Source organism: Oncorhynchus mykiss, chromosome 2 (genome assembly GCF_013265735.2).
Source record: "Oncorhynchus mykiss isolate Arlee chromosome 2, USDA_OmykA_1.1, whole genome shotgun sequence".
NCBI lineage: Eukaryota > Metazoa > Chordata > Actinopteri > Salmoniformes > Salmonidae > Oncorhynchus > Oncorhynchus mykiss.
In genome coordinates this window covers 76,014,199-76,026,666 of record NC_048566.1, presented here as the reverse complement: position 1 = coordinate 76,026,666, position 12,468 = coordinate 76,014,199, and the positions used below count along the sequence as shown (strand labels likewise).

Genomic DNA, 12,468 nt, shown 5'->3' with positions numbered 1-12,468 from the left:
TTTAAAATGTAAATGTACCAAAGGTCAGCATCAGTGGCTTGTAGGCTGTGTGTGGAAGCCAGGAAATGCAAAAATGTGTTTGTTATTTAACAGTAAATTGTTGATGACATTTTGTGCCCTATTTGTGATGCTTAGCAAAACTAGTCTGAACATGTGAAATCCGCTCTTTTCTGGATGGAATAAAGTGCGAGTGAGAAATATTAATCTGCCCGGCCTTGAGGTTATCATGGGTCCACCCCTACCTGAACGGGTACGGGCCCAAAATGTTAACTTTTCCCTCAGGTCTTGTTTGATTGTCATCGGGTCTATGTAACTATAGCTGATAGACCCGAGTGAACCCGAATGGTAAGCTCAACATTTTCATACCATCCTTCTCTCATCCCGGGATTTACAGTATTACCGGCATAGCTAGTAGCTACCGAATGTACTTTTTGGTGAGTATGGACATTTACATGTGAAAGTGAACAAGAGAAATTGTCCAAATAAACAAAGTTGGGATGCATGCTTTTCTGAAGGAAGAGCGGCATGTGTCCATGGAGTAGATGTGAAAAGAACCGAGGAGGAAAAAAAAGCTAGTAGGAAGCACAGATAGATAACTCACCCAGAGCTCTTTGACTTCTGGCAGAAAGTCATAAGATATCTGATGGCAAACATTTAGTAGTGAATTGCATATAAGTGTAACTTCATCACCTTAAGTGCACTGCACAACAGAGACCTGCAGACAGATATAGAATACTATGGACTAACCATTAAAGGGATGCTTCGGGATTTTGGCAATGAGGCCCTTTTTCTAATTCCCCAGAGTCAGCTGGAGTCATGGATACCATTTTAATGTCTCTGCATGCAGTTTGAAGGAAGCTGCTAACTTACACTAGTGAAATTGCTAATTAAAGTTAGCACAATTACTGGTAGTCTATGGGTATATTCTAGCATGCTAGTAGATACCCATATACTTCCATTCTTTTGCAAATGCTAGTTATCATTGACTCACAAAACTACCTCTAACTTCCTTCATACTAGACATGGAGACATAAAAATGGTATCCACAAGTTCATCTGACTCTGCGGAAGTAGATAAAGGGCCTCATTGCCAAGATTATCTGGTCTGATGAAACCAAGATTGAACTACTTGGCCTGAATGCCAAGAGTCACATCTGGAAGAAACCTGACACCAACCCTATGGTGAAGCATGGTGGTGGCAGCATCATGCTGTGGGGATGTTTTCAGGGACTGGGAGACTAGTCAGGATCAAGGCAAAGCTGAACGGAGCAAAGTACAGAGAGATCCTTGATGAAAACCTGCTCCAGAGCGCTCAGGACCTCAGACTGGGGCGAAGGTTCACCTTCCAATAGGACAATAACCCTAAGCACACAGCAAAGACAACACAGGAGTGGCTTTGGGACAAGTCTCTGAATGTCCTTGAGTGGCCCAGCCACGGACTTGAAACCGATCTAACATCTCTAGAGAGACCTGAAAATAGCTCTGCAGCGACGATCCCCATCCAACCTGATAGAGCTTGAGAAGATCTGCACAGAAGAATAGGAGAAGCGCCCCAAATACAGGTGTGCCAAGCTTGTTGCATCATACCCAAGAAGACACAAGGCTGTAATCGCTGCCCAAGGCGCTTCAACAAAGAACTGAGTAAAAGGTCTGAATACTTATGTAAATGTTTCAATTTTATTTTTTTAATAAATTTGCAAAAATGTCTAAAAAAACATTTTTTGCTTTGTCATTATGGGGTAGTCTGTGTAGATTGATGAGAAAACATTTTTTTCAATCAATTTTAGAATAAGACTAAAGTAACAAAATGTGGAAATAGTCAAGGGGTCTAAATAATTTCCAGAATGCACTGTATCTACAAAGAAATATGGGAGATTGGAAATGATGAAGACAATTACATTGATGGAAGCCACAATCTATCTGCAATATTAAAGCTTATCTACCCCTTAAAAAAAAACACACAAATGACTAGAGGGAGTCCGACTGCAATTGATTTGATTGTGCCGACTGGCTCAGACTTGCAGTGCTGTGTTAAAGAAAATTACAGCGAGTAACTGTGACTAGCACATAGTGTTGCTGAAGCTGCAACATAATTATAGCCATTTCTTTCATAAAAGTTCATGTTACTGAAATGTATAATTTGTTTAGAAAGAAAAAAAACATTCCCCTTATCCCTCAACCCTTGCTCTCTTTATGTGACACGTATGCTTCGCATGCACTTGACCAATAGGGCCTGACCTATAGAATATCATATTCACAAAAATATAACAAACTCTGAACACCATAACACATGACAGCAAAATGGATGCAGAGGACATGATAAACTCTAAACGGGGGAATGTTTACTGGTTGCACAGGAGGTAAAGGGGAAGTCAGATGTGTGGAATAAATTGGACTAATTACGGAAAATGGATGGAGCATATTAGGCCTGTGTGCCAAACAGGCGCTGTTAGATTACAATATAATTTCTGACCTTCTGGAACAATGTAAACAACACAAAATACATTATAAGCGTACCAGAGAATTGGATGTAACGTTTAGTTTTTTTGTAAAGCCTTTATTACAGCAAAGACTAAAAATAGTTACATTAATTCGTGAATGCAATTTCTGAAATGGAACGGTTTAGGTCTATTCATTGTTTATGTTAATTATTAAATGGTTGCGTTGTTATTTTAAAACTAAAACGCTTGATTGCATTTCACATCATGAATGACTCGTATGCTGTGTGATGACATTAACTAATGAATGATTGATTGATACAGTAGCCTATATAAGTATTGAAATACAGACCTAAATTAGTTAAGGGATTAAGACTAAACAGGATGTGCTCTTAGGCCTACAGCTCGATGGTGGTTATAAAAGGCTGCCATACTAAGCCTACTAATGATAACGACATTACTTATTATATTGATGATCATAATAATAACAGTAATAATAACAATAAGAAGGAGATCATGAGAAAATGAGGGTTATTATTATTATAAATACAATCTCTGACAATTTGGAACAGTGTAAACAATACTACATAAATTATAAATAATACCAGAGGCTGGTCTAACAAAAAAAGTGTAAAGTCTTTATTACAGCAGAGCAAAGATTAAAAACAGCAGATAATGTGAAATTGTTGCGCAAGTCTTGGTTCTCACTGAATCAGTAGGCTATCAACCAAACACTAAAACAGGCAACAGAAGCAGGATCTGTCTTATTTCTGTAGATATATATGGATATGGAATCCAGGCACATTTAACAGTTAGGCTATTGATTATACACCTAATTAAGTTGGGTTTCCTCTCTCCTCACTTTTCATAGACAGTTAAGGTAAGGGCTGTTTTCTCATCTCTTGACTCTGCTGCAGCCTCCTCCTCATTGTTCTCAACACCAATATGCCATGCTGGTTAACTTTGCTATTATGCACATAGCAACATGGTCTAGGAAAAGGCATCAATTCAACAGCCACTGTGTTTCAGAACCGCGGACAGCGACCACTATCCAATGCAGGAGAAAGCGCATGTTATAAAATCACATTTTTATTTGTGTTGCACCAAAATCTTAATTGTGCATAAACTGGAATAATAGTGTGGCGTTTCTCTGGCATTTCAAAGATCGTACAAAAAAAAACGTTTGTAATGATCTTTTACCAGATCTAATGTGTTATACTCTCTTACATTAATTTCACAATTCCACAAACTTCAAAGTGTTTCCTTTCAAATGGTATCAATAATATGCATATCCTTGCTTCAGGTTCTCAGCTACAGGCAGTTAGATTTGGGTATGTCATTTTAGGTGAAAATTGAAAAAAAGGTCAGATCCTTAAGAGGACTGATGGACTGTGCCACCACAATGGCCTCCACAATGGATCAGTCCAATCAGAAAGGCGCAAATCAGACAGGTGTCTTGTACACCATGATTATTATTACTATTTTGCTACTGCTCGACTAAAAGAAGTCTCGGTCGACCAACAGCCTATTGACCAAACAATCGACCAGTCGACTAAATGGGGTACGCCCTAATGTATTGTCACATGTATTTAGCGCATCTTACCTGGATATGGTTGTATCAGATTTACCCTCAGAGGGGAATGCCTTGTCTCCCACAAAGACATATGGGCTCGGTGTTTGGGTCCCTGGCAAGCACTCTGGCCTTGGTAGCGGTAGCTGGCCTGCAATGAGTAGGGAACCGGAGTTGCTTTGTGAGAAGATTCCCGCATCTCCCTTCCAACCATATGAGCCCACGTCGATCATGGTGAAGCGGTACTTTGCATCGCAGATTGCCATTAGGATCAATGGGAAAAAAGCCCTTGTAGTTGTAGTACTCGCTGCCTGAGTTTGCCGGAGCTTGGACCCGAATGTCTTCCGTCGACAGCTCCTGCACAAAATTGATAACTCCAACGCCGCTGAAGCAAGTTGTCAAATCTGGCAACAGACATCCGAAAGTACTGAAAATGTATTTCCTCGTCAATGCTTTGCATAGGTTCAACAAGAGACATGTATTCTCCATCGTCCACTCTTATAGTGTTCAGTGGATGAACTTCTTGCCATTTTCTCAGTCTTTCTTTTTCTCTTCCTGAGTAGTAAGAGAAGTTTAAACTCTTGCTGTTCAAGCTCTAGCAATTGCAATTCCTGAGAGACATGTTAGCTACTGCTTCTGTGGCAAAGAATAGAAGCATAGAACACCAGACTAGCCAGACATTCAGCTAGCTGATATTTGTAAACACAAAGGCATAGAACACCGAATGAGAAAGTTCAAATGTCGTCACTAGCTACGAGGCTTGGGCTGTCACGCCCTGACCATAGAGAGCCCGCGGGGTTCTCTATGGTGTAATAGGTCAGAGCTTGACTAGGGGGGGGGGTTTCTAGTTATTATAGTTCTGTTGGTATGCGAGTATGGTTCTCAATTGGAGGCAGCTGAATATTGTTGCCTCTAATTGGGGAGCATACTTAGTGTCCCCCTTTTCCCACCTGCGTTATGGGATATTGTTTTGTTTAGTGCTTATGTGCGCTACGTACTGCACGTTTGTATATCTTTGTTGTTTTTTTGGAAGTTTCACTAGTAATAAAATGTGGAACACTACTCACGCTGTGCCTTGGTCCACTTATTTATTCAACGAACGTGACATTGGCAATATACAGTTTATACTGGGGTATTTCAAAATAACGACGGTATGATTTACAATATTATTTAAAAATACATATATATAATATTATTATTTTGTTTTTTTCCCGTGCTACGTCACTGCTTATAAACTAACTATTGTTTGTGGACTTCAGGAAACAGCAGAGGGAACACCCCCCTATCCACATCGATGGAATAGTAGTGGAGAGGGTAGCAAGTTTTAAGTTCCTCGGCATACACATCACAGACAAACTGAATTGGTCCACTCACACAGACAGCATTGCGAAGAAGGCGCAGCAACGCCTCGTCAACCTCAGGAGGCTGAAGAAATGCGGCTTGTCACCAAAAGCACTCACAAACTTCTACAGATGCACAATCGAGAGCATCCTGGCGGGCTGTATCACCGCCTGGTACGGCAACTGCTCCGCCCTCAACCGTAAGGCTCTCCAGAGGGTAGTGAGGTCTGCACAACGCATCACCGGGGGCAAACTACCTGCCCTCCAGGACACCTACACCACCCGATGTCACAGGAAGGCCATAAAGATCATCAAGGACATCAACCACCCGAGCCACTGCCTGTTCACCCCGCTATCATCCAGAAGGCGAGGTCAGTACAGGTGCATCAAAGCTGGGACCGAGAGACTGAAAAACAGCTTCTATCTCAAGGCCATCAGACTGTTAAACAGCCACCACTAACATTGAGTGGCTGCTGCCAACACACTGACACTGACTCAACTCCAGCCACTTTAATAATGGGAATTGATGGGAAATGATGTAAATATATCACTAGCCACTTTAAACAATGCTACCTTATATAATGTTACTTACCCTACATTATTCATCTCATATGCATACGTATATATACTGTACTCTATATCATCGACTGTATCCTTATGTAATACATGTATCACTAGCCACTTTAACTATGCCACTTTGTTTACATACTCATCTCATATGTATATACTGTACTCGATACCATCTACTGTATCTTGCCTATGCTGCTCTGTACCATCACTCATTCATATATCCTTATGTACATATTATTTATCCCCTTACACTGTGTACAAGACAGTAGTTTTGGAATTGTTAGTTAGATTACTTGTTGGTTATTACTGCATTGTCGGAACTAGAAGCACAAGCATTTCGCTACACTCGCATTAACATCTGCTAACCATGTGTATGTGACAAATAAAATAAAATTTGATTTGATTTGAACTATAAGTTAAGTATAACTATAAGAAACCTAAGATGTGTAAAATAAATGATATCCTGCTCAGTGCTCCAGTTATGCATTTGGTTTGCTAACTTTATAGCTAAGTTGCTAGATGTCAAGATCAAGCTTCTTGGTTACAGCAGAGACATTCAATCTCCTCCTGGATGAAAATCCCTGTTGCCTAAATCGTTTTGTGCATCTCCCAAAAAAATGTATAGTGCCCCTTGTGTGCACTTCCGCTTATACCGTATACGCCGGTATGGTACAGAAACGGTATGACAGTTATGAACATCAGGATACAGCCCATCCCTACTAGCTAGAGTCAAAGAGAGCCACGGACCCTCTTGCTTGGTAAACTACCCTGGCTCTCCCAAGCCCCATAGTGGATATACACTACACAAGGTGGACTTCCTCTCTATATGGAACGCAACGTCTATGTGGACAAAAGTGCGTACTGCCCATAAAAAAACCTGCCTCCGCCCCCTTGCACATGCATGCAAGTCCATCAACGGAGTGAAGCTTGTAGCCACCTTAAGGCTTCGGAGTACAGACCACATCAGGTCAGAGCCTCCTTCAGCCCAAAAGACCAACACACAGCCAAGCCACAGCACACCCCAGCCATGCACTACAAAACCTCAATACCAGGGGACAGCAAACACCACACACAGCACAGAGAGGAAGCTACTACACACACACAACTAGCAGATCCAAGTCCCCATAACCACAGATCTAGGATCCGATTAACCCACCCATAATCCTAAACATTAGGAGGATGAAAATATAATCTGACCCAGTATCAGTGATCCAGGCGTTGGGCCATTAACCGAAAGGTCGCTGGTTCAAATCCCAGAGCTGGCAAGGTGGAAAAATCTGCCGTTCTGCCCTTGAGTAAGGCAGTTAACCCAGAACAAGAACTGCTCCCTGGGCACTGACGACGTGAATGTCGATTAAGGTAGCCCCTCACACCTCTGATTCAGAGGGGTTGTGTTAAATGTGGAAGACACATTTCGGTGGAATGCATTCAGTTGTGCAATTGACTAGGTATTCCCTTTCCTTTCCCAGTTGTTAGGGCTTAGCAGTTCCCAACAGGGCAGGATAGGGCTGAAGGCTTAATGTGAACCTCTCTTTCTCTGGAACATGGTGGGACAGACTTCAGGAAGAAACTGTAGAAGGATTCACCTGCTGTAAACATGGGCTGTAGGCTATTCCCATTCTCCACCCTTCGGGAGAAGTAGTACACACTTTGGGAGAAGGGTGTATAATCGGAGGGGGGGGGGTGTAATGGACCAATAATGTATATAAATCTTTGGTGCTAGCACACACAGAATAGGATCAATGATATAGCTACATCGCTAATATTTTTAAACTCTAGCAGACTAACGCGCTGATCCCACTGTGTGCGTTACCCCTCTAGCCATTTATTGATCCTTAATACAGATGATCCCATTGAGTTTAAACATCTCTTTAACAAGAGTGATCGGTCATGTCATAATCTAACTAGCCTGGAAACACAACCTACACGGCAACATGGATTACAACCTGTAATACATGTTGCTGTGTTCTCCAATAGCTGGGACCGTGTGGTTGTAGGGAACTCACCAGGGTTGTGTATGCGGTCAAGCAGCTTGACCGAGCGGGCGCTGACCACTCCCCCGATGTGAACCAGGAAGCCGGGGGGAAAACAAGTCAACGTGAAGAAGGGGAACTCCTGAAAATACACAGGGTCAGAAAAAAGTCTGGTTAGGGGTCAAACATGTCTGTGAACTCTGGTTACCATGGAAACAGTAGCATTAAGGATTTTGCGCTCAACCCTATCCTCATTTTACAAAAAGATTCAGGGTTGTAAGGGCATAAGACAGAAGATAAAAACCCACACTGACTGAAAGTAGTATTAACATACGTCATTAATTTAGTAGCAGCAGCAGAGTAATCTGCTAAATTAGTTAGTGTTGGTTCATCTCTTCTACCTCAGATACACAACTAGACAGATGACAGGCAGACAGAGTATACAACAGGCCTCAAGTCAAGGTCTGGAGGTCTGCAGTACTGCTGGTTGGCTTTTTGTCCCTGCTAGTTAGTTCAGTTAATTGATTATCACCGAGGTCTGAACCAGTCCCTGATTAGAAGGGGAAGGATGAAAACCAACATCACTGACCTCGAGGTCAGGATTTGAATAACCCTGATATACCGTTTATACAATAACAGCATACAAGTAATACAATGCAGAGTTTAATTGAAAATGTCATTGTGTGACAGAGTCAGCCTCCTGCTGTGACGGTCAATAGTCAACCCAGGTGTGAAGTGTGATCCAGGACAGGTGTCATCCAGATGAGGGGGTAGTGAGTGGAACGGCATCTCCCCATGCAGAGTGAGGCTGTGTGTTTCAGCCATGCCAATGTTATTCATACAAATTGCTACAGCTGGTCTAGACCAGCAATTTCCCAACCTGAGTAAATGTGACATTGCCATGGTAACGGAGTGGATCGTGCTGGTCACCATCGATCAGGGGACTAAGGCTGCATCTCAACTATCTACCTTCTCTCCTCTATCTGCACTGGTGACAAATGACAGAACTGGACAGGTAAAAGCATATTGCTAGTAGGTATCCTCCATGTTGCTTCTTTCTGTCCTGTGTTAACAGATCAGTACAGATGGAGAAGATGAAGTCACTGTAGAATTTTGAGAAACAGCCCAACTCAAGAGTAGAACCCATGAGCAGAACCCAGACAGGTAAGACAGGTTTGATAGAAGCATCCAGAACAGTGAGTGTGTGTGAAAGAGGGACATACCCTGGTGTTTACAAATATACCAGAGGATGAGGCTCCCTGAGAGGAAGGAGTGGTCAAGAACATGGAGAAAGAGAACATTCACTCTTACATAATCATACTTCACCCTCACACACACTTCACAATTACCCTTTCACATAGCACAATGCCGTACGGTGTGTGTGTGTGTGTGTGTGTGTACCCTCTGTTCCAATGCTGATTGGGCCTGCTGCCGGAGGAGGGTCTTCAGAGGCCCTGCCTCTTTCCCAACGCTGATCCCACTCCCCATCCCTGATAGGATTAGAGAACAACACTTCACCAATCACATCGCTTCATTACAGACCGCAGGCATTCCTCAAGAAACATAGGAAATAAGTAAGTACCCTTGCCAGGCCTTGGCTTGTGCGAGCCGGAACGCCTCGACAACCATGCAAATCCCATATTAATCGTATCCCTTAGACTTCTCGGCTAAGATCTACAAAAATATGAACGCAACATGCTAAGTGTTGGTCCCATGTTTTATACACTGAAATAAAAGATCCCAGAAATGTTCCATATTCACAAAAAGCTTATTTCTCTCAAATTCTGTGTACACATTTGTGACAGGTATGGCATATCAAGAAGCTGATTTAACAGCATGATCATTACACAGGTGCACCTCATGCTAGGGACAAAAAAAGGCCACTACAATGTGCAGTTTTGTCAAACAATGCCATAAGTTGAGGGAGTGTGCAATTGGCATGCTGACTGCAGGAATGTCCAACAGAGCTGTTGCCAGATAATGAAATGTTAATTTCTCTACCACAAGCCGCCAATGTTGTTTTAAAGAATTTGGCAATATGTCTAACCGGCCTCAAAACCACACCATCCCAGGACCTCCACATTCTGCTTCTTCACCTGTGGGATCATCTGAAACCAGCCACCCGGATAGCTGATGAAACTGTGGGTTTGCGCAAACAAAGAATTTCTGCACAAACCGTCAGAAACGGTCACGGGGAAGCTCATCTGTGTGCTCATTGTCCTCACCAGGGTCTTGGCGTCATAACTGACTTCAGTATGCTCACCTTCTATGGCCACTGGCACGCTGGAGAAGTGTGCTCTTCACGGATGAATCCCGGTTTCAACTGTATCAGACAGCGTGTATGGCGTTGTGTGGCCGGAGCATTTTGCTGATGTCAATGTGAACAGAGTGCCCCATGGTGGCGGTGGAGTTATGGTATGGGCAGGCATAAGCTACGGACAATGAACACAATTGAATTTTATCGATGTCAATTTGGATGCACAGAGATACCGTGATAAGATCTGGAGGCCCATTGTCGTGCCATTCATCCACTGTCATTACCTCGTTTCAGCATGATAATGCACGCCCAATGTCACAAGGATCTGTACACAATTCCTGGAAGCTGAAAATGTCCCAGTTCTTCCATGGCCTGCATACTCACGAGACATGTCACCCATCCATTGAGCATGTTTGGGATGATCACACCAGATACGGACAGGTTCTGATCCACTCCCCTATTTTTTTTTTAAAAGGTATTTATATTCCCAGTCATGTGAAATCCATAGATTAATCCAATTAATTCATTAATTTAAATTAACTGATTTCCTTAGATGAACTGTAACTCAGTAAAATCTTTGAAATTGTTGCATTTATGGCCTCCCGGGTGGCGCAGTGGTTAAGGGCAGCTGTGCCACCAGAGACTCTGGGTTCACGCCCAGGCTCTGTCGTAACCGGCCGCAACCGGGAGGTCCGTGGGGCGACGCACAATTGGCATAGCGTCGTCCGGGTTAGGGAGGGCTTGGCCGGTAGGGATATCCTTGTCTCATCGCGCACCAGCGACTCCCATGGCGGGTCGGGCGCAGTGCAAGCTAACCAAGGTTGCCAGGTGCACGGCGTTTCCTCTGACACATTGGTGCGGCTGGCTTCCGGGTTGGATGCGTGCTGTGTTAAGAAGCAGTGCGGCTTGGTTGGGTTGTGTATCAGAGGACACATGGCTTTCAACCTTCCGTCTCTCCCGAGCCCGTACGGGAGTTGTAGCGATGAGACAAGATAGTAGCTACTAAAAACAATTGGATAACACGAAATTGGGGAGAAAAAAGGGGGTAAAAAAACGTTAAAAATTGTTGCATTTATATTTTTGTTCAGTGTACATTGTAATTACCACATATTTGTTAATGACAACATTCCCATAGATCTACCTGTGAGGATAGAGTCCAAATAGCTTTATTATCCCCTCTGTACACTACTCTACCTGCCACTGGCCTGGCCTGGCCTGGGAGGCTGCAGACTATGCCACCTTATGGACTCATAAAACAGGGGTGGGGATCTGGACATGCCTTAAACCACACATTGAGGTGGAAAAATGGACAGGGGAAGGTGGTCACTCCAAGGCAGTCAAGTATGAGGCCCAGATACCAGCAGGGATGGACAGTTTACCCAAGGCTAAGTGGGGTATGGTCAAGTAGGGCTAAGCTGGTTTGGAAAACGTGTGCAAATAGTGCTTTCAGAAAGTATTAAGACCCCTTGACCTTATTCTATAATGGATTAAAACATATTTTTTTACCTTCATCAACACACTACCCCGTAATGACAAAGCAAAAACAGGTGTTGAGAAATGTTTGCAAATGTATTAAAAATAAACTGATATTACATTTACATAAGTATTCAGATACCAGAATAAATGATCTATTGATTCTGTCTCTTCACAGCAAAATCTACAGAGCTGAGATTTTTATATATATATATATATATATATATATATAGTATTCTGTTGGTGGCAAGAATTGTATAAAATCATTTAAATTGAAAAATCAACTGTTGTTTTTTGTACCAGTTCATAAACCATGTGTCATGGAATCGGTACATCGAAAATATCATCCCATTTATTTTGCAACCTGTATGGGTCATCTGTCAACATTTTTGTCCTCAAATTAATCTGGTATATTTTTCTATTTATGCCAATTCCTTTCAGCCAATTTGTATCTTTAATATATGGCAGGCAAAAAAAATTCCTACGTTCTCCCTTTTCTCCTTCATTTTTGTGGTAATGCTGTAATCAGCTGGTTGTAAATTTGGATTTAGCTGATATTCCCATAGATTTTCGATAGCTGCATGTGACATGAGTCCTCCGTTTCTATTCATAATATCATTAATAAACATAATACCTTTATTTATTTTTATCCATAAAGAATGTTTTTTTTAAAATATTAAATCAGTATATTTTAGTTTAACCATAACATTTGTTATATCTTCTCTGGAGGATAAAACAGAAATTGTAACCAGCCTGTTCAAGAAAGGGCTATACCTAAAACAAAAATGTAATTTTCAATCAGTCATTAATGAGAAGTTGTAATCTAATTGTTTACTCCATGTGTAACT

At 42.1% G+C, this 12,468-nt stretch overlaps 1 protein-coding gene across 12 annotated transcripts in view; it reads right to left on the bottom strand.

Annotated features, from left to right (window-relative positions):
• Nucleotides 1-12,468, bottom strand: part of c2cd5 (C2 calcium dependent domain containing 5) — a 59,262-nt gene that overhangs the window by 26,477 nt on the left and 20,317 nt on the right. For all 12 annotated transcript variants that reach the window (XM_021572241.2, XM_021572266.2, XM_021572320.2 and 9 more), the window contains exons 9-10: nucleotides 9,292-9,380; nucleotides 7,924-8,032 (exon numbers count right to left, since the gene is read on the bottom strand). In XM_021572241.2, the coding sequence (XP_021427916.2) occupies nucleotides 7,924-8,032; nucleotides 9,292-9,380 (198 nt within the window). The remainder of the gene's footprint in view (nucleotides 1-7,923; nucleotides 8,033-9,291; nucleotides 9,381-12,468) is intronic.